The sequence below is a fragment of the Nerophis lumbriciformis genome, linkage group LG08 (genome assembly GCF_033978685.3).
Source record: "Nerophis lumbriciformis linkage group LG08, RoL_Nlum_v2.1, whole genome shotgun sequence".
NCBI classification, from domain to species: Eukaryota; Metazoa; Chordata; class Actinopteri; order Syngnathiformes; family Syngnathidae; genus Nerophis; species Nerophis lumbriciformis.
The window spans coordinates 37,607,547-37,627,356 of NC_084555.2; the positions used below are offsets into that span (position 1 = coordinate 37,607,547).

Sequence of the window (19,810 nt, forward strand, 5' to 3'; positions counted from 1 at the left end):
TCTGGTTTACGTAACATACTATTGCAATGCTAGTACTTCTTGGAGCCACACACTGTCAGAGGCGGCACAAACACAGCTTATTAGCAATACAGTCGCACAAAACATTGTGTTCCCAGTAGAGCTCACTAAAAGCACATTTTAAAACTAAATTTCATCATCAAGGCTAATCACACTTCCAATACACTCTTATGAGACCTAGCTATGCAGGTATCCAACTATATAAATAGATTTTCGACACCTTCACATGAACACCACAACCTGATAAATGTCATTAATGTCAATGTAAATGTCATCATCTAATAGGTTGTAGTGTATTGTGCTCTAAAATAAACGTGCCTCACCCTGACTAATTCAACCCACTTAAAGATACTCCATTTCTTCTTATTAGCATTGTACTGTATATAACGTTTATTAACATTGTTTTTATACCATCAACTAATGCTTTTGGGGGCATTAGCACACTTGAAAACATACCATATCTTGGAACAAATATGTACACTTTTTCAACAGGACGCAGGACAGGACGCACAGAAATCATCAAAGACCATATACATCCATCCATCCATCAATTTTTTACCGCTTGTACTTCAGTAAGACGCAGAGGCTTTAGGGAGGATTTGGTCCAGTTTAATTTTTTCGTAATTTTTTTGTGTAATGTTCTAATCCGGACGTGTTTATTTTGTCTTTAAAATGTGTTGCAGGCCAATAAAAATCGAGCAAATGGCCCCTGGGCCGCACTTTGGACACCACTGCTGTATAGCCTTACTTAGTCTAAAGAGTCTGCACAGGAAATATTAATTGAAAATGTTGGACCATTGTCCATGTATTCATAATTCCTTGTTATACCGATGCGGTCAGTTTTACACGTACAGTCTGTCCATCTGCTTTCAAATGATCAATTTTGTTTTGGAGTCAGCTTTAACGCTACATTTGGAACTGCCCCAGAAGCAGCAGCAGCAGTCCCCACTGCGGAATCATGCAGCACAGCACTATCGTAATGAAATGTTATTAATGTAATCCTTTTTTTTACCCGCCTATCCACGTCTCAGATAACTGTCGCGACTGCAGCCCAGGCTGACGTTTCATAATGACCGATTACAATTACGATGGATAGTTTGGAGTGTCTTCCAGTATCCAACAAAAGCTATCCATTTCTGTGTGTGTGTGTGTGTGTGTGTGTGTGTGTGTGTGTGTGTGTGTGTGTGTGTGTGTGTGTGTGTGTGTGTGTGTGTGTGTGTGTGTGTGTGTGTGTGTGAGTGTGAATTACCTGAATTTAAAGTGTTTGGCTAATGATCAAACTCAGGGGTGCTACTACCAACCTGCTCTACAGTCATACTGTATTTCCCTGTTCAAGGATACTCGATACAAAATGAGGTTATACAATATTGAAGTGGTTTGTTGAACAGGATGTGGTGTACTCTTCTTTCTGTCCAAACAAGACTTGGTCTTTTTCTGTGGCTGCAGAAATATCAAGTCACCAAAGCATCTATAGGCGCTACATTACCCTCATCCGTTCTATATGTGTTTGTCCTATTTTAATACCTTTCATTCCCTGTCATATCTAATAACTACTGTTGCTGTTTTTTTCCTTCTGTCCTTTCATCAATGAGCAGCAATGAGTATACTTCTGTACCTCTGTTGTGTTTCTCCAATCCAGGCCACCATTCTAAAATGTATATAGTGCGACATGTGTGCAAAGTAGCCCACAGGATGCCTGTTGTGTTTACAGTTTGCATCTGAGCTGTTAATGTAAAATATGGTAGCAGATGAATCACAATTGTGTCATCTGAAACAATAAACCTTCCTCTGCTTAAGCTGCATTTTTGCTCCATGGACAGAAGAGGGCAGTCTTTCCTAAAGTGGGTTCAGTGTACATTTTCATGTGTACAGGCCATGCTACTGTAAATGTGGTTGTAATCTCTTTTTTTTTTTTTACAGTGAAGAACATTAATAATATCAGGACTGTTTGGGATTGCATTTATTGTTTCAGTATAGATTGCTGGTGGTGTGGATGATGCGTATAGAGGCCCGACTAAGTGCAGATAAAAATAGTTCTAGGCCTGCAGGAAACACAGGAGTTTCTCTTGCTGCCTCTTTTGATGCTAAAATATTCTGATGCCTCCTTTTTCAAGTCAACTGTATAATGTATGCAGGCTACACCGTAGCATAACTTTCCTCACGTAGCAACTCAGCAGCATTGCACAACATATTCCTAATTATAGTGTTTGTGTTTCCTTTCCTTAGAAGACTCCCTGCTGCGTCATGATGAAATTTGGATGCTAGATGGCGATGAACCCCAGTTACCCCTGTCACGTGTTCCCCGTCCTGATCACCTGGATTTTCTCCGCATTACACCGCCTGAAGATGACATCATTGGGGATACACCTTACTATCCCAAGCTGGAGCACACGGTGAGGGCCCTCTAAGCTGTGCCACATTAGCCACAGTGCTGTAGCCTTTTTCCCACTCAGCCATTTACAGTAAGCACATGATCACAAATTCTTGAAATGGATTAAAGGGTCGTAGATTCTAATCTGCAGACGGGGGTTTTTAACTAAAACTGACTGATCATTCTTTGTTCTGAGAAGTAACAATAAAACCACAACTTTACTCCTAATGATGTAAAGCATGGGTGTCAAACTCTGGCCCGCGGGCCAAATTTGGCCCACCGTGTAATTTCACTTGGCCCTTGAGGCGATATCAAATTAACACCAAAGCTGGCCCGCAGATTATAAATTGCGGCGGTGCCGCGGTAACACCGCATTCACCGATAATTCTAATACTTGCCAACCCTACCGGGAGTCTTCCAAACTTCAGCGCCCCTCCCGAAGATCGTCACGTCTGCTTTTCAGCCAGTCCAACGAGTGCTGGCCCAGTCACATAACATGTGCGGCTTCTGCACGCACACACAATTGAATGCAATGCATACTTCATCAACAGCGATACAGGTTACACTGAGGGTAGCCGAATAACTTTAACTTTAACACTGTTAGAAATATTCGCCACACTGTGAATCCACACCAAACAAGAATGACAAACACATTTCGGGAGAACATCCGCACCGTAACACAACATAAACACAATATAACAAATACCCAGAACCCTTTGCAGCACTAACTCTTCCGGGACGCTACAAGGTGTGTGGGGGTTTGGTGGGGGCGGGGGTCTATTTTGTAGCGTCCCGGAAGATTTAGTGCTGCAAAGGATTCTGGGTATTTGTTCTGTTGTGTTTATGTTGTGTTACGGTGCGGATGTTCTCCCGAAATGTGTTTGTCATTCTTGTTTGGTGTGGATTCACAGTGTGTCATATATTTCTAACAGTGTTAACTTTTTTTATACTGGCACCCTCAGTGTAACCTCTATCGCTGTTGATGAAATATGCGTTGCATTCACTCGTGTGTGCGTACAGAAGCCACAGATATCTTGTGACTGGGTCTGAACGATGTTAGAATGGATGAAAAGCGGACGTGACGATAGCTCGTAGAGGACGTTAAAGGCAGTGCATTTAAGGCACGCCCCCAAGACTGTGGTCCGGGTGGATGAGATATAATGACTGATGAACACCTTCGTTCGATAATGAAAGTTGCCTCAGCTCAAAGCCTGAGCCCCGACATTAATGAACTAGCATCCAAGAAAAGATGGCAGGTATCTGGCTTGGGCACATGAGATTAGATCAGTGTGTTGCAAACTGAGCAGTTTAAAGTCCTGGATGGTTGTTTTATTCATTGTTATTTTATTTTCAAATGTATTAGCCTGTGGAAAAAGTTAATGTTGATATTTACCTCAGAAGGCTGCAAATAGAAAAGAGGCATTCAATTTTTATTGAAATTGTATTTGATATGCCATTGATATTTTTTAATTATTATTATTATTATTTGAAACTCGATTTTGCATGTCACTATAAAGTTATATAAGTCTTGCTTGTTCAATATTCAATGCAAAACTTGTTTGAGTCCCTATTAAAAGGTTAATTTGTTCAACCTTGGCCCACGGCTTTGTTCAGTTTAAAATTTTGTCCCACTCTGTATTTGAGTTTGACACCCTGATGTAAAGCTATGATGACCATTTTGAATTGAAGAGGTTCTATTTTTTTTCGATTTTTAAGTTTAATGTTAGTATTGAATTTCAAAAATACCATACAATGCATTTCAAATTTCCCTTTGATTGTAAAATGACATTCCTTTGAAGCCTATTCGGTTGTTCACTCGTCTAACTCAAACATTCATTTCTGTGATTGAAGAGGTCGAAGACCTGGGTGTGGTGCTTATTGTATCAGCACAAGTTATGCATTATTCTCTCAGGAAAAATGTATCTGCGTATTCAATTAGCATACCAGCACACACTGTGTGTGGCACCTGTTGCTGTTATTTAGGCAAGAACAATTGTCTCTCCAGAAAAAAATACATGTCACTTATGTATTGTGCCTCTGGAACTATAAACCAGGGTTATTCTGGCGGACCAAATCCGGCCTAGGAATGACACCATACCGGCCCCGAGTTCAGTTCAAAACTTGATAGACGAACATTTTTGCAGCAAATTTCTAAAAACACGAGAGTGCTCCTGTTGTATAGAGGTACATCAGTTTAAACACAATGAAAGATCCTTGCACTGACAGTGACTACAGTGGACACTATTTTGCCTGATAGGGCTATTTTTTAATGTGGGTATATATAAATGTGTGTGTGTGTGTGTGTGTGTGTGTGTGTGTGTGTGTGTGTGTGTGTGTGTGTGTGTGTGTGTGTGTGTGTGTGTGTGTGTGTGTTCCCTTTATTTTTGAGCAGTGTTGTATATATGTATGTATATATATATATATATATATATATATATATATATATATATGTATATATATTTATATGTATATATATATATATACATATATACATATATATTTATGTGTATATATATATATATATATATTTATGTGTGTGTATATAGATGTATACATATATATTTATGTGTATATATATATATTATATATATATATATACTGTATATATATATATATATATATATATATGTGTGTATATATATATATATATATATATATATATATATATTTCATCATGACGCACATAAGAAAATAGCCCTACTAAAAAAGTAGTGGAATGAAACTATTCGGAAGAAAACAAATATGATGAATAACCGCAGTAATATGATTAAATGCTTGATTCACAGCATTAACACAAATACAAAGCTCACTTCAAAACATTTTATGCGAATTGCGTGCACATTCTTTCAGATTAGGTGTTCAATCATGCAGTTTGCATTCTAAAGAGAGTGTCCTTTTGTTACTAAGGGCAACTGAAAGAATGCTGTTTGTCCCTGAAGCTAGTCGAACGATCAGCAAAAGTTCTGATACAGAAATAAAACAAATAGCTATGTTTTACAGTGCAGATACGACTAGTAGCAGTGGTAATTAGTCACACTTGAATATTGAGAGTGGGTATAAACTGCTATTCCCACTAGGTTGATCTGTGTTAGCATGTTAGCTAGCCTTGCCTATGACCACACAAGATAATCCTCAGAGGCTTTTTATTGCAGTAGCACACACTGAATGGTGCACTGCAGCGTTACAGGACTTGTTTGCATCTCCAGCTCACCACACACTGTCCTTGTGTGTTTACAACTCTGCCACGCTGGGACGTGAGGTAATCAGACACCTGCGGCCGGTGCTACGGTTTCCCTCCCAAATAGGGCGGGACCTGATGGGAGGCGTCCACAGACTGGGTAGACCAGTGAGACACATTTTTTTTCCAACCTTTAGATTTTTTTCTCACACTACAGCCGGCAAGACATTTTCTTCTTGCTTTGACAGATAGCTAGAGAAGAGAGACTCAAAACAGAGGAACTTCTTTGTCGTGGCTCCAGGACTTTACTCTGAGAAGGATTATAAGGATAACATCATCAACATGGAAAATACAGCTCACCTTGTGGGAATAGGAGGAAATGCTATGTGAAAATCCGGTGAACTCTGCTCTATGAAGATTACAGCAAGATAATTCCAGCCATTGAACAGATTGACTTATCTCGCAGCAACATAGGGGAACTATCTCACAGAGTGCAACCTAAACTTTTACTAGCACACAAGCTGTGGCGGTCTTAATGTGACCAATAGAACGGCGTCTATATTCAACCCTTCTGTGACACACATAAAATAGTATTGTTATTGCTGGTCCTGGAGAAGGTAAGAGATTTGTCCATACAAAGACCTTTGTTTTCCAGCCAGTCTGAGGTGGAAAAGGAGCAGATTAGGCACTCACAGTTTGGACGCTTTGCCAAAGCAGCCACTTAGTTTTCTTTTCTTTTTATGCCAGTGTGAGATTTGAAAAAGAATGGACAGTTCAAGTAATATTTCTGATGCCCAAAGGACAAAACCCTCTGCTTCTATATTAAATGTATTTAGCAATCTACTCACTGGGGAGAGGTCACCTTCAGATGTGCAGTCTGCTGTATTGACATCTTATAAGGAACTATCAGATGGCGGGAGTGTTCTTGGTGAAGGGAGTCAAACTCTTAAAGGGAGTAAGGATGTGTCTCTTGGGGGAAGTTATAAGGATTCAGTTAAAGGAGTCTTAACATGCTCAGAGCAACAAGATCGAGTCCTGGTTACAAGAGTGGAAACATATATTGACTCTGACTCTGAAAATGAGGATGAGCGAGAAGGGCATAAACGTCTGTCAAAAAAGCTGTCTGGATCCAGAGAGCACAGCCTACATGAGGATGGCAATGATTTGATACACCATAGTGACGGAGATGAACAAGGAGATGTGCCTGAGGTGGAATTCCATGTGCCAGAGTTTCGCACACATACATTTAAGAGTTCCCCTTTAAACTACAACAGGTCCAGTCAAAAAACTGACATTGGGACAGTCCTGACCGCCACAGTTTCCAGAGAAAACACAACTGAAATGTTTGACAGAGCAGAAGCCTCAAACACAGAAGAAGATGAAAGTAAACATGTAGAGAAAAAAAGAAGAGAGAGGGATGACTCTGAAGGTATTGATTTTTCTCTGCCGGTTCCCTCCATTATTAAAGAGAACAATGCAAAAGCAACATCTATTTTACAGCAGGGGACTGAAGACCAAAATATCGCACAAAGATCTGGAACCTGTGAGCAAAATTTGAAGCCAGATACAGATAAAAAGTCATGTGCTAATTTCCAACTAAGTGCCAAACCTGATGTGGTGGAAGCACACTCTGATCTGGATTTGCAGTCAGATGCCGATAAAAAGTCATCTGCTAATCTCCATCCAAGGGCCAAAGTTACATCCCAGCATTCAACATCTCCAAAGACACCAGCATCGGTATCCTCATCCCATTCTAACTCGTCACCCCCTTCCTTTCAAATGCCAGCCCTCTTCAGTGGTCTGAGGGTGCTAAAGAAAGGAGCAGTGGGGGGCGAGAGGGAAACTGTGTCAGAAATCAAGCAAAGTGAGAAAGATGCTGACCTGGCATTGCTCAGCTTGAAGAAGACCGTGAACAAAACCAAGCTTCTCCCTGAGCAGAAGACAGTCAGTCCTGTTAAAAAACACACAGAGCCAAAGCCTCTCTCAGAAAGCCGGAGACACAGTCAGATTCTTAACCAGGACAAGCCCGATGAGGCTAAAAGTGACATGCAGGAAGTGGACCCAGAGCATGACAAAAAGGAGTCTGAAACTGGAAATGTTGAAGGACAGAAACCCCCACATTCAGACATCAAGAAAACCTCAGATATGGCTTATGAAGTCTTCAAGAACATGTTTGGCCCTAAATCTATCAAGAAGGACAAAATGGAACCTGTGGATCTGGAAGCTATAAGAAAGAAGATTAAGAATGACAAAGAAAGTCTACGATCTATTTTTGAGAGAGCGTCCAAAACTTCCAGCAAGGAACTAAAAACTCCCACAGAAGCCAGCGTACGTTATCACTTCTTAAATCCTTTAAATCATACATTGTATGCATCAAAAAGATTATCACAGCTTTGTCAAGCAATATGTTAAGGTTGTTGCGTTTGTTCTGTCCTAACAGACAGAGGCCATTTCCCCTGCTGACAGTGAGGACCGGACTCCAGGGCGTCTTCAGGCTGTGTGGCCACCACCCAAATCCAAAGATGATGAAGAAAAAGTGGGACTTAAGTACACTGAGGCAGGTAAGAACCTATCACTTCTTTCCTGTATTTACATAACTGTGTTTGAGTGCTGACTGTGGTGACATTACGAAGAATCATATGGATCAAGGCTTTAGGACACAACACAGAATATCCTCTGTTATATGATTGCTTATTATCAAAATCAGAATCAGCTTTTTTGGCCAAGTATGTTTTCTCGACTCTATCAAGGATTTAAGGAACATTATTGTCATACCAGCACACATGAAATTTAAGATACAACTAACAGTGAATCAGCATTTGCCTTTATATGCTTTCTATAGGTAATTGGAAAAGCTGATACATAAATTATTACAATACATTCATCCATCCATTTTCTACCGCTTGTCCCTTTCGGGGTCGAATACATATTAATTAAAATATCAATCAGGAATGTCGAAAGTTGGCTGGTTCTCAGCTCATTTTTTTTATTATATTTTAATTAATTGTATGAATACATTCATCCATCCATTTTCAACTGCTTGTCCCTTTTGGGATCGCGGGGGTGCTGGAGCCTATCTCAGCATTAATATTATAAATCTAATATGTCTATTATTAGATATTACACTAATTTGCTTGGTCACCGATAACACAAAGCTAAGATATTGATGTTTTGTTAGACATCTTAGGGTACCGTATATTGACCTTCTTTTGATTAGTTGCACTGTCTTAAATGTATCAAAGTGGCCCCACGGCATCTTTTAATTTTTTAGTGGAAATAGTTTTGACACCCCTGACCTAGATCAATATTTTGTAAACTTAAATACCAAAAGTAGTAAATCTAAAATATTGTTTGCTTTGTAAGCACCACCGTGTTTTCTACCACTGCTAAACTTTCACAGTTTACCTTAAAATGTGGCTTAAACTCACAGGTAATTGTAATTGAGTGAAGTGAGGTAAACGTTAATATTTCAGCAAAGGAAAATTTAATTGGAATTCAATTTTCTCTAATCGTTCATGAATACATTTGCATTTGTACAATTATATAATATGCATATGTCTATGAAATAATTCTGTATAATTGAGTTTGGGTTATTTTTTATCTTTGGTACTCTTGCCTTAATTTATTAGTGCCAACAGATAAGCTCAGTGTTGTGTCTGGCTTGACAAATTGTTTTATTTAGAGCATCAGTCTTACCAGCTACACAATTAAAAACTGGTCGGTTTAGTTGTTACGCTGAGCCTTTTATAAAGAAAGTGACCCACCCTTCTGTAGCATTTTATCACTTGTTTCATCAAACACAATTGTACATTTCGTACAAACTAGAAATTCAACATCCTTTAAGTTCAATGAACCATTCATTGTTGCTACAACTAAACCCTCTCAGCAATGATGATAAGAGTTTTTTGCATGGGATTTTGTGTCACTACACATACAGGTAAAAGCCAGTAAATTAGAATATTTTGAAAAACTTGATTTATTTCAGTAATTGCATTCAAAAGGTGTAACTTGTACATTATATTTATTCATTGCACACACTGATGCATTCAAATGTTTATTTCATTTAATTTTGATGATTTGAAGTGGCAACAAATGAAAATCCAAAATTCTGTGTGTCACAAAATTAGAATATTGTGTAAGGGTTAAATTTTGAAGACACCTGGTGCCACAAACTAATCAGCTGATTAACTCAAAACACCTGCAAAGGGCTTTAAATGGTCTCTCAGTCCAGTTCTGAAGCCTACACAAACATGGGGAAGACTTCAGATTTGACAGCTGTCCAAAAGGCAACCATCGACACATTGCACAAGGAGGGAAAGACACAAAAGGTTATTGCTGAAGAGGCTGGCTGTTCTCAGAGCTCTGTGTCCAAACACATTAATGGAGAGGCAAAGGGAAGGAAAAACTGTGGTCAGAAAAAGTGTACAAGCGATAGGGATCACCGCGCCCTGGTCAAGATTGTGAAAAAAAACCCATTCAAAAATGTGGGGGAGATTCTGAAGGAGTGGACAGCTGCTGGAGTCAGTGCTTCAAGATCCACCACCAAGAGACGCTTGAAAGACATGGGTTTCAACTGCCGCATACCTCGTGTCAAGCCACTGTTGACCAAGAAACAGCGCGAAAAGCGTCTCACCTGGGCTAAGGAAAAAAAGAGCTGGACTGCTGCTGAGTGGTCCAAAGTCATGTTTTCTGACGAAAGCAAATTTTGCATTTCCTTTGGAAATCGAGGTCCCAGAGTCTGGAGGAAGACAGGAGAGGCACAGGATCCACGTTGCCTGAAGTCTAGTGTAAAGTTTCCACCATCAGTGATGGTTTGGGGTGCCATGTCATCTGCTGGTGTCGGTCCACTCTGTTTCCTGAGATCCAGGGTCAACGCAGCCGTCTACCAGCAAGTTTTAGAGCACTTCATGCTTCCTGCTGCTGACCTGCTCTATGGAGATGGAGATTTCAAGTTCCAACAGGACTTGGCGCCTGCACACAGCGCAAAATCTACCCGTGCCTGGTTTACGGACCATGGTATTTCTGTTCTAAATTGGTCCGCCAACTCCCCTGACCTTAGCCCCATAGAAAATCTGTGGGGTATTGTGAAAAGGAAGATGCAGAATGCCAGACCCAAAAACGCAGAAGAGTTGAAGGCCACTATCAGAGCAACCTGGGCTCTCATAACACCTGAGCAGTGCCAGAAACTCATCGACTCCATGCCACGCCGCATTAACGCAGTAATTGAGGCAAAAGGAGCTCCAACCAAGTATTGAGTATTGTACATGCTCATATTTTTCATTTTCATACTTTTCAGTTGGCCAACATTTCTAAAAATCCCTTTTTTGTATTAGCCTTAAGTAATATTCTAATTTTGTGACACACGGAATTTTGGATTTTCATTTGTTCCCACTTCAAATCATCAAAATTAAATGAAATAAACATTTGAATGCATCAGTCTGTGTGCAATGAATAAATATAATGTACAAGTTACACCTTTTGAATGCAATTACTGAAATAAATCAAGTTTTTCAAAATATTCTAATTTACTGGCTTTTACCTGTACAGTACAGTACGGGTAACATGTTTTCTGCCTGCTTTCAGAACACCAGGCTTCCCTTTTGCAGCTCAAGAGAGAGTGCAAGGAAGACTTGGAGCGAATGCATGTAAGTTGTTATGTCAAACGTGGCATACAAACCCCGTTTCCATATGAGATGGGAAATTGTGTTAGATGTAAATATAAACGAAATACAATGATTTGCAAATCATTTTCAACCCATAGTCAGTTGAATACACTACAAGACAAGATATTTGATGTTCAAACTCATAAACTTTATTTTTTTTTTGCAAATAATAATTAACTTAGAATTTCATGGCAGCAACACGTGCCAAAGTAGTTGGGAAAGGGCATGTTCACCACTGTGTTACATGGCCTTTGCTTTTAATAACACTCAGTAAACGTTTGGGAACATTTTTTAAGCTTCTCAGGTGGAATTCTTTCCCATTCTTGCTTGATGTACAGCTTAAGTTGTTCAACAGTCCGGGGTCTCCGTTGTGGTATTTTAGGCTTCATAATGCGCCACACATTTTCAATGGGAGACAGGTCTGGACTACAGGCAGGCCAGTCTAGTACCCACACTCTTTTACTATGAAGCCACGTTGATGTAACACATGGCTTGGCATTGTCTTGCTGAAATAAGCAGGGGCGTCCATGGTAACGTTGCTTGGATGGCAACATATGGTGCTCCAAAACCTGTATGTACCTTTCAGCATTAAGGTTTTTCTTAAACTATTCAACAATTTGCTCACGAATTTGTTGACAAAGTGGTGACCCTCGCCCCATCCTTGTTTGTGAATGACTGAGCATTTCATGGAATCTACTTTTATACCCAATCATGGCACCCACCTGTTCCCAATTTGCCTGTTCACCTGTGGGATGTTCCAAATAAGTGTTTGATGAGCATTCCTCAACTTTATCAGTATTTATTGCCACCTTTCCCAACTTCTTTGTCACGTGTTGCTGGCATCAAATTCTAAAGTTAATGATTATTTGCAAAAAAAAAAAATGTTTATGAGTTTGAACATCAAATATGTTGTCTTTGTAACATATTCAACTGAATATGGGTTGAAAATGATTTGCAAATCATCGTATTCCGTTTATATTTACATCTAACACAATTTCCCAACTCATATGTAAACGGGGTTTGTAGAAGACTGAAACATTTTGTGAAAACAGATTTTGAAACATAGTAACTTAACTGCATGACACCAAAGTGGACAGATTATCTTAAAAAGTGTAATGATGTGCAGTCTTGTAAATGACAAATGCTTCCAGAATAATATGTAAACATTTGTGAAAGAAGGTTTACATACCAATATCCATTGGTATACACTTGCATAGCAGTTAACAGTTATGTACACAAGATGGCGCTAAGTCATCATGAAATGTTTCACGTACACCCGCAGAACACATCTTTACTGAGTCATTCAACATTTTGGAACGTGCAATTCTATTCTTGATATAGTATACCCAGAAAAACGGTTATTGTTTTCATTAAGTGGCATGACAAACACTGGGGGATTAACATTGTGCTGTACATAGTGTAGGCTGTTTTGAATGACATAAGAGTATTGCATTTTTCTTACACCTGCTTTAGTACTTAAAATATTGTTACCTTTTAATGAAGATATCCAAGCTGCAAACAAATGATTCCAAGGTATATATTTATGCGCTCTATTAAGTACTTAGTACATCTGTGAAGTAAAGCTTCCGAATAAAAGACTTCCTGGTTCATGTGACAGAAAGTTTGCCAATCAGAGTGCAGGGAGCTAGCTGGGAGGCGGGGCTTCAAGAAGACAGGAGCAATAGTGAGTAATGTTATTTACTCAGTCTAACATTTACAATGTTGTGGTTAACACATTTTTAAAGAAACCCTTCGTCTCACCACACTTGTTCCTAACGTTTGTGCTGTCAAAAAAAACAATTTGTGCTATTATGATTTTAATTTTATGAACATTTTATTTTCACAGAGTATAGAAAATGGATGGATGGATGGATTATTTATTTATTTGTATTGTGATTACTTATGGAGTATATTATGAAAAAATTGAGAACAGGAAGTGAACAAAAGTTTTAGCAACTGTTATGTAAAAGAAAAGGGGTAGGATTAAATAAGCTCTGCTTCTTCCTACTCCTTTTCGAATATGTTGAAAAGAGAAACTGGAAATTGTGATGTATCATGTTGTATGCTTGCATGTTCGAAATAAAAATAAACTCAAACTCAAACATGCAAATCCCCCCCTATCTTATCCACATATATCTCTATTTAAATGTTTGTACTGTCAAAGAATGTGCATGTGCTATTATAGTTTTATTATTATTAACTTTTGATTATTGTTCACACCCGTGGTAGTGTGCGGATGGAGACTGAAACATCAATACCACAAATGTTTTTTGACAGCTCAAACTTTGGACAGATTTGGAAATTAATATGAATAATACTATGTTAAAATCAAAACCATAGTAGCACAAATGTGTTGTTTGTTTTGTCTTGTTTTTGACAGCATAAACGTTTGAAACAAGTTTGGTGACATCACTGTAGATCAACGTAGTTTTAGAATTACTTTAAAACCTTAACAGCACAAACAACAAATTGTACAGCACAAACCAGCAGAAATGTAGCACAAACAAATGGCAGTGGCATTTAAATATTTGTAATAACAAGGAGGACCATCTTTACACAGGTGCCGTTGGCCAATCCAGGGTGTATCCCACCCCTAATCTGAAATCCGCTGGGATAGGCTCCAGCTCACCATGGTGTACAATAGAAAATAAATAAATAAATGATAAATGGGTTGTACTTGTATAGCGCTTTTCTACCTTCAAGGTACTCAAAGCGCTTTGACACTACTTCCACATTTACCCATTCACACACACATTCACACACTGATGGAGGGAGCTGCCATGCAAGGCGCTAACCAGCACCCATCAGGAGCAAGGGTGAAGTGTCTTGCTCAGGACACAACGGACATGACGAGGTTGGTACTAGGTGGGGATTGAACCAGGGACCCTCGGGTTGCGCACGGCCACTCTCCCACTGCGCCACACCGTCCCCAAATAGATGGATATAGCATACTGTGCACTACTGTGATACTTTAAAACGTATTTACTAAGGTAAATATCAATGTAGTAAAGCTATTAAAAAAAAAGAATAAAGTACTTTACAAAACTGTTATATGTGGTTTTGTAGTAGGAGTGTGGGGCCACCATGGACGAAAAACAGACCATTGAAGCTGTTTTTTTAAGTTAGAAGGTTTATTATACTACATGTTGTATGGTAGTTGTATTGTGACAATGAATACATTAATTGAAAGAATTGGGAGGTCAAAATCTGCCTCAAAACAATTGAAATAACAAATTTATACAACTTGATATAATATATAAACCAATATAATACACTGTCAAATGTGTGCACTTGTATAGTAGAAAACACTTTTTATTTAAATAAATGCATTATTTTTTTATTTTTTAGCTTGGAATATAAAGTTGGTAAGGTATGGTTTGGTATATGTGGTTATTTGAAACAGACTAATCATCCAATTTTTATGTCTGGTATGTTCTCAACTTGACAGTAATATAGCCAGGTATTCATTGATTAATTTGCTATTTTCTTGCTGAAAACCTGACCTTCCAAAAAATATCTCGGTGCATTTGTTTAAAGCCTTTAATTTGTCCTGCTTTATTGGACTGATGCAGACACCGAGAAACATGCGCCACTTGCAGCCCGCAACAAAGGGTGGGAACGTGCCTAATGCTGTTTCAAAGCGAACATGTTAATAAGGAACATGTGTGGGGTTCATATTGCTCAACAATTTCCTTGTTGTTTCCAATCAATACTTTGCTTAGTTGGCTTGTTCTTTTACTGTTTGAAATTACAAATGCAAAGTGGGGGTAAACTATGGTCAACGTCTTTTTCCTCTAATGCACAAGAAAGTCAACAACAAAAAAAGGTCAAGTTCAATTAATGGGTAAGGATTTGTCATATGATGTTGAAATATGTATTGTTTCTTATTTTGCAGTCAGATTTTGAGCTTGAGATCTTCCAACTTCGAGGCGAGCATGCTGTTTCAATATCAGACCTTGAGGGAGTCATTGCCAAGATGCAAAAAGACTCCTACAATGCAAGTCTGGAGCGAAGGGAGGTCCGAGATGTGGCTGTGTCCACTGCAGATGACCCCACGTACAGAATCTGCCGCACTGTGGGGATCCAGACAGACAGAGAGACCTTTATCAGGACTCCCGAAGGTGAGGCTGGCGTTCAAGCGCCCAGCCAGAACATTCCAAAAAGACTTAACTTGGACTCTATCGAACTCAGTCTGGGGGTTAAAACAGCCCCGGGGCCTGCTGGGCCACACCAACCTCCGCCTCCCCCTCCTCCGCCCCCTCCCCTGCCAGGCCCCTGGGGACCTCCGCCACCCCCACCTCCTCCTATATCAGGCATTATTGGAGCTCCGCCGCCACCACCCTTTTTCGCCGGGGGTGGGCCCCCACCACCGCCGCCTCCCCCACCTCCTCCCCTTCCTGGTCTACCTGGGGTTGGCCCACCTCCTCCACCCCCTCCGCCAGGCGGCGGCCCCCCGCCTCCTCCTGCCATGGGGGGGTTCAGTCTCCATCATATGTTGGACAAGGCTCCTCGGAAGCCCGCTGTCGAACCAGCCTGTCCCATGAAGCCTTTGTACTGGACCAGGATACAAATATATGACGATAAGTAAGTGTTATTTCTTAACATGATTTCACCACAATATATAATATAATATTAATATAATATATATTTGATATGTCTGAAGGCCATGTGATTCCTCCCAGCCAATCAGTAAAGAAAGATAATGAAAAACCTACACATTAATAAAGAAAATGTATATACATTCAAAATTAAGTAGACATTGCAATTATAAATATGATATGTATATATCAATATGTACATTCACAGTAATCCCTCGTTTATTGAATTTCCACAAAGTAGGAATTATTAATTAGAAATTAAATATTTTCATAGCTAGAGCAATAAAACCTGTCTAGTACCTGTAAATATATGTTTTAACATTATTAGAGTCCTTTAGACATGAAATAACACCCTTTAGTCACTATTACCGTTTTTGAATCCAATATTGAAATTCTGCCAGAGGCTGAGCCAATCATTGGCCACGATAACGAACAGAGTGCTCTGATTGGTTTGGTTTCATCGAGTGGCCAATATTACTGTAGTATTTATATTTTTAGTTAAGTTAGCCATTGCTATGCTATAGAGCAAAAATGTTGTAGATACTTAAAAAATAATCTACAATGTTGGGAAGCTGCAATATTTGGAACCTGATGTGGCGAGGGACGACTGTATGAATATATATATAGAATCTTTAAATATATATAATTTGAAATATTTCAAATAGTGCTGTCAAACAATGATTTTTTTTTTTTTAATTGATTAATCATTATTAATCTCTGTTAAAAAAAAAGTATTTAGTTGCTTAAAACATGCTAACACTTTTATCTAAAGTACAGCACAGGTTACAATAGTTTAGTGGGCTAAAAGTTATATTTATTTCTTGTATTCATTTTTTTATTTCAATAAATGCCCTGTAGCGTGTTATACAAATCCCTCATTTCCACAATTATTACATACATCTGCAATAAACACACACAAGAGTATGCAATTGTTTAACAAACAAAAATCCATATCTAAAAAGGAGTTTGTTCCATATTTAGAGGCCACTCCTTGGGTTTGCAGGTATAATATTATTAAAGTGATAATTGTGATGACATTACCAAAAAATCTGCAATTCTAAATATAAAATGTATTTTAAAAGACTGCTAATGCTAAAGTATATGAAATATGAGTAACTCACTCAATTACAAGGCAAAATAAAAATAACTAATTAACCTTAACAAGACTTTATGCTTAATAGTTATTCATTTCTAATTGTTTGTAAACATGTTCATGGTTTCCAGGAATAAATACTGGAATATCCAAGCCACATGAATATTAATTTGGTCAAGTGGGGGTCAGCCCAGTGAGTACTTGTATTCACATAAATGTGTTTGCTGCAGAACCATTCCCTTCCGCTCCTAAAATTGTGTATTTTCTGAGTGGATTATCCAGTCCATTTGCTATGGTTGTGGTTGCTGCCTCAGCAGTGCCAGGCGTACAACTTTATGACCTTGTATTTCCATGGCTGAATTAGTGGCGGGGGTTTTGGTTTGCGCTCTCTTACCATGCAGTCCCACGACCAAAGCTGGAGTCTGCATGAAGCAGCTGTAAAGAAGCATTAAGTGGTTTTAACTATAACTGGATCAGCTGTGTGATCTTTGTTAAATGGTGTGATGTTCTGAAGGATGAAGGGTTTGGGGTGTTTCCAGGTGCCCAAATACACAACAGACACACATTCTTGGCAAAGTGGCTGAAAAAAGACGACTACACTTGAATTAAAAGTGAGTTTTGATCTGTTCAAGTATAGAGTTGCCTTACTAGTTTTAAATACAGATACATTATTCTTCTCCATAATAATGTGTCTTTTGAATTAAAGGGCAGACTATCCTAATTGGATTCAGTATCAGAACTGAATAAAGAATACAAAGAAAAGAAGAGCTTCTATGTAATGTTGGCAATTGGTCAGTTGGACTTGCTTGACCCTGATTCTAACTTCCTAGCAATCAGTCGTGTTTTGGAAGTCGCGAGAAGCCAATCAGCACCTTGGTTTAGTTTGTTTTGTCCAGGTTGCCACTGGAGATGAGTGTTTACTTAAAGATATTGAACTGATAGGATGGTTTCTTGAATCTTCTACAATGTCTGGACCAAGAAAGGTTATCTGCTACTAACCTACTTTCTGTGGATGACTGCAAGCTGTTGAGGCGTTCCCTTTACAATACAAACCCTCAACGTCCCGCCCTCTCCAAAAGTATCCAAACTTATCTTTTGAAAATGTACATTGTTAAGGGCCTGATTTACTAAGATCCAAATACCATGCGCTAAACAGCGTGTGCAATCTATAAAATAGCATGTACTATTTAACAATATATACAAATAAACTATTTGTATTTGACTTTATTAAAGGTTTGGGAATCATTTTACTAAACAATAACAGATTGTCTTTTAAGTTATATAGAAATGTATCAGAGCTGTTTATCTATTTTATAAAGGAATAGTTAATCAGACAATTGGCATCCAATGTTATTAAAAAAGTATAAATTCAGAATCGAGAATCGTTTAGAATCGACTGAATCGAATGGTTAACAACCAAGAATCGAATCGAATTGTGTGGTGCCTAAAGATTCACAACCCTAGTGGGCATGTTACGTATGATCTACGCACACTGTGTGTGCAATTGTAAAGTGGGGCAGATCACCTTATTTAGATAAGGATTTTGGGTGTACTATGCGGGGCATCACCACAGAGACACTGTCATTTACCGCATGTTATCATGCTCCTACCTGCGGTGTTTTGCTACGTTTTCAAACAAGCAAGAGACATGTACTACTTTTTATAGGCTTTTTAAAAGGCATCTACATTGAAACCACTTTCTTTTTTTTACGCCGAAGGTGCGCTCATTGGAGAGAGGCTGCGTGAAAAAACAAACAAACAAAACGTGAAAAAATGCATGCTTAAAAAAGTTTTTTCATACAACAAATATTTCAAAAATATTTATTATCTGTGAAAAAAAACAAATGTCACAAAGAAAATACTGAAGGACACTAAAACGCATCAATGAATTTTGTTAGTCCTCTAGCAGCTATAAAATTATAAAAGGATGTTGATGAATATTTTTTATTTCTGACCATCCAAAATGTTGACACACACACATAGGACAGAGGATTCTTGTCTGTCTGTGCAGCCCAAGCACTGATCCTGCAGCCGTGCGTGGAACTGTCAGTTTGCGCGTTTTTCTGACACACACTAAATAAAATGCTAAAAAGTGCTTGCAAAATGGTAATGAGTGTTGATAAATCACATTGTGTGTGCTAAATAATTAAATGTGTATCTTCTCATTGCAGTATTGTGGGCATTTTGATGATCAGCATATATTTTTGCATATTAATGAAGACAGAGACTCAAAATGGATTGCACGCCTTAATTTTGCTCACCTAAGAGACGCAATCCACTTTGCACACATTTAGTAGATCAGCTTCGCCTGTGCTATTAAGTTTGCATGTGTTTAAGTACACGCAAACCTTTAGTAAATCAGGCCGTAAGTATATTTCTTGAAGACCTACATCAAGGCAATTTTTTTCCAGAAATGGACAAAAATTAATTTCATTAACAATATATAGATTCAGCGGACACAACATCAACATAGAGCTGCTTTTACCAGCATTTATGTCACTATGTGCCACATCAGTGTGATGTTGTGCATTCCACGAGTGTAAGAAAATGGTACTTTATCCTACTTTATTTCTCAAACCAAGTCAGAATGTGTTTTTCCGTTGGAGTTTAGCGGCAAACCCAATTTCGCACTGGTCCTTTTTGACAAAACAATCCTGTGTAAAATGTTGTAAAGACAAAAACATAGAAATATTTATTTTATAGACATCAGAGAAGGTGGGAGGGCATTAGACAAGAGGCCGTAACATTCTCATAGCCTGAAGCAGACTGAAGGTTGAGCTCCTTCCACCCTCTGGCTGATCGCTTATACAAACCCCAAAACCAGTGAAGTTGGCACTTTGTGTAAATGGTAAGTAAAAACAGAATACAATGATTTGCAAATCTCTTTCA

The 19,810-nt window shown here is 38.7% G+C and overlaps 1 protein-coding gene across 3 annotated transcripts in view; it reads left to right on the forward strand.

Moving 5' to 3' along the window:
• Nucleotides 1-19,810, forward strand: part of LOC133611749 (formin-like) — a 179,558-nt gene that overhangs the window by 34,528 nt on the left and 125,220 nt on the right. For 2 of the 3 annotated variants that reach the window (XM_061968839.2, XM_061968842.2), the window contains exons 3-6: nt 2,245-2,411; nt 8,008-8,128; nt 11,151-11,212; nt 15,126-15,814. In XM_061968839.2, the coding sequence (XP_061824823.2) occupies nt 2,245-2,411; nt 8,008-8,128; nt 11,151-11,212; nt 15,126-15,814 (1,039 nt within the window). Of the gene's footprint in view, nt 1-2,244; nt 2,412-5,767; nt 7,896-8,007; nt 8,129-11,150; nt 11,213-15,125; nt 15,815-19,810 lie in introns of those variants that run through there. The other variant, XM_061968841.2, reaches the window with a different exon arrangement.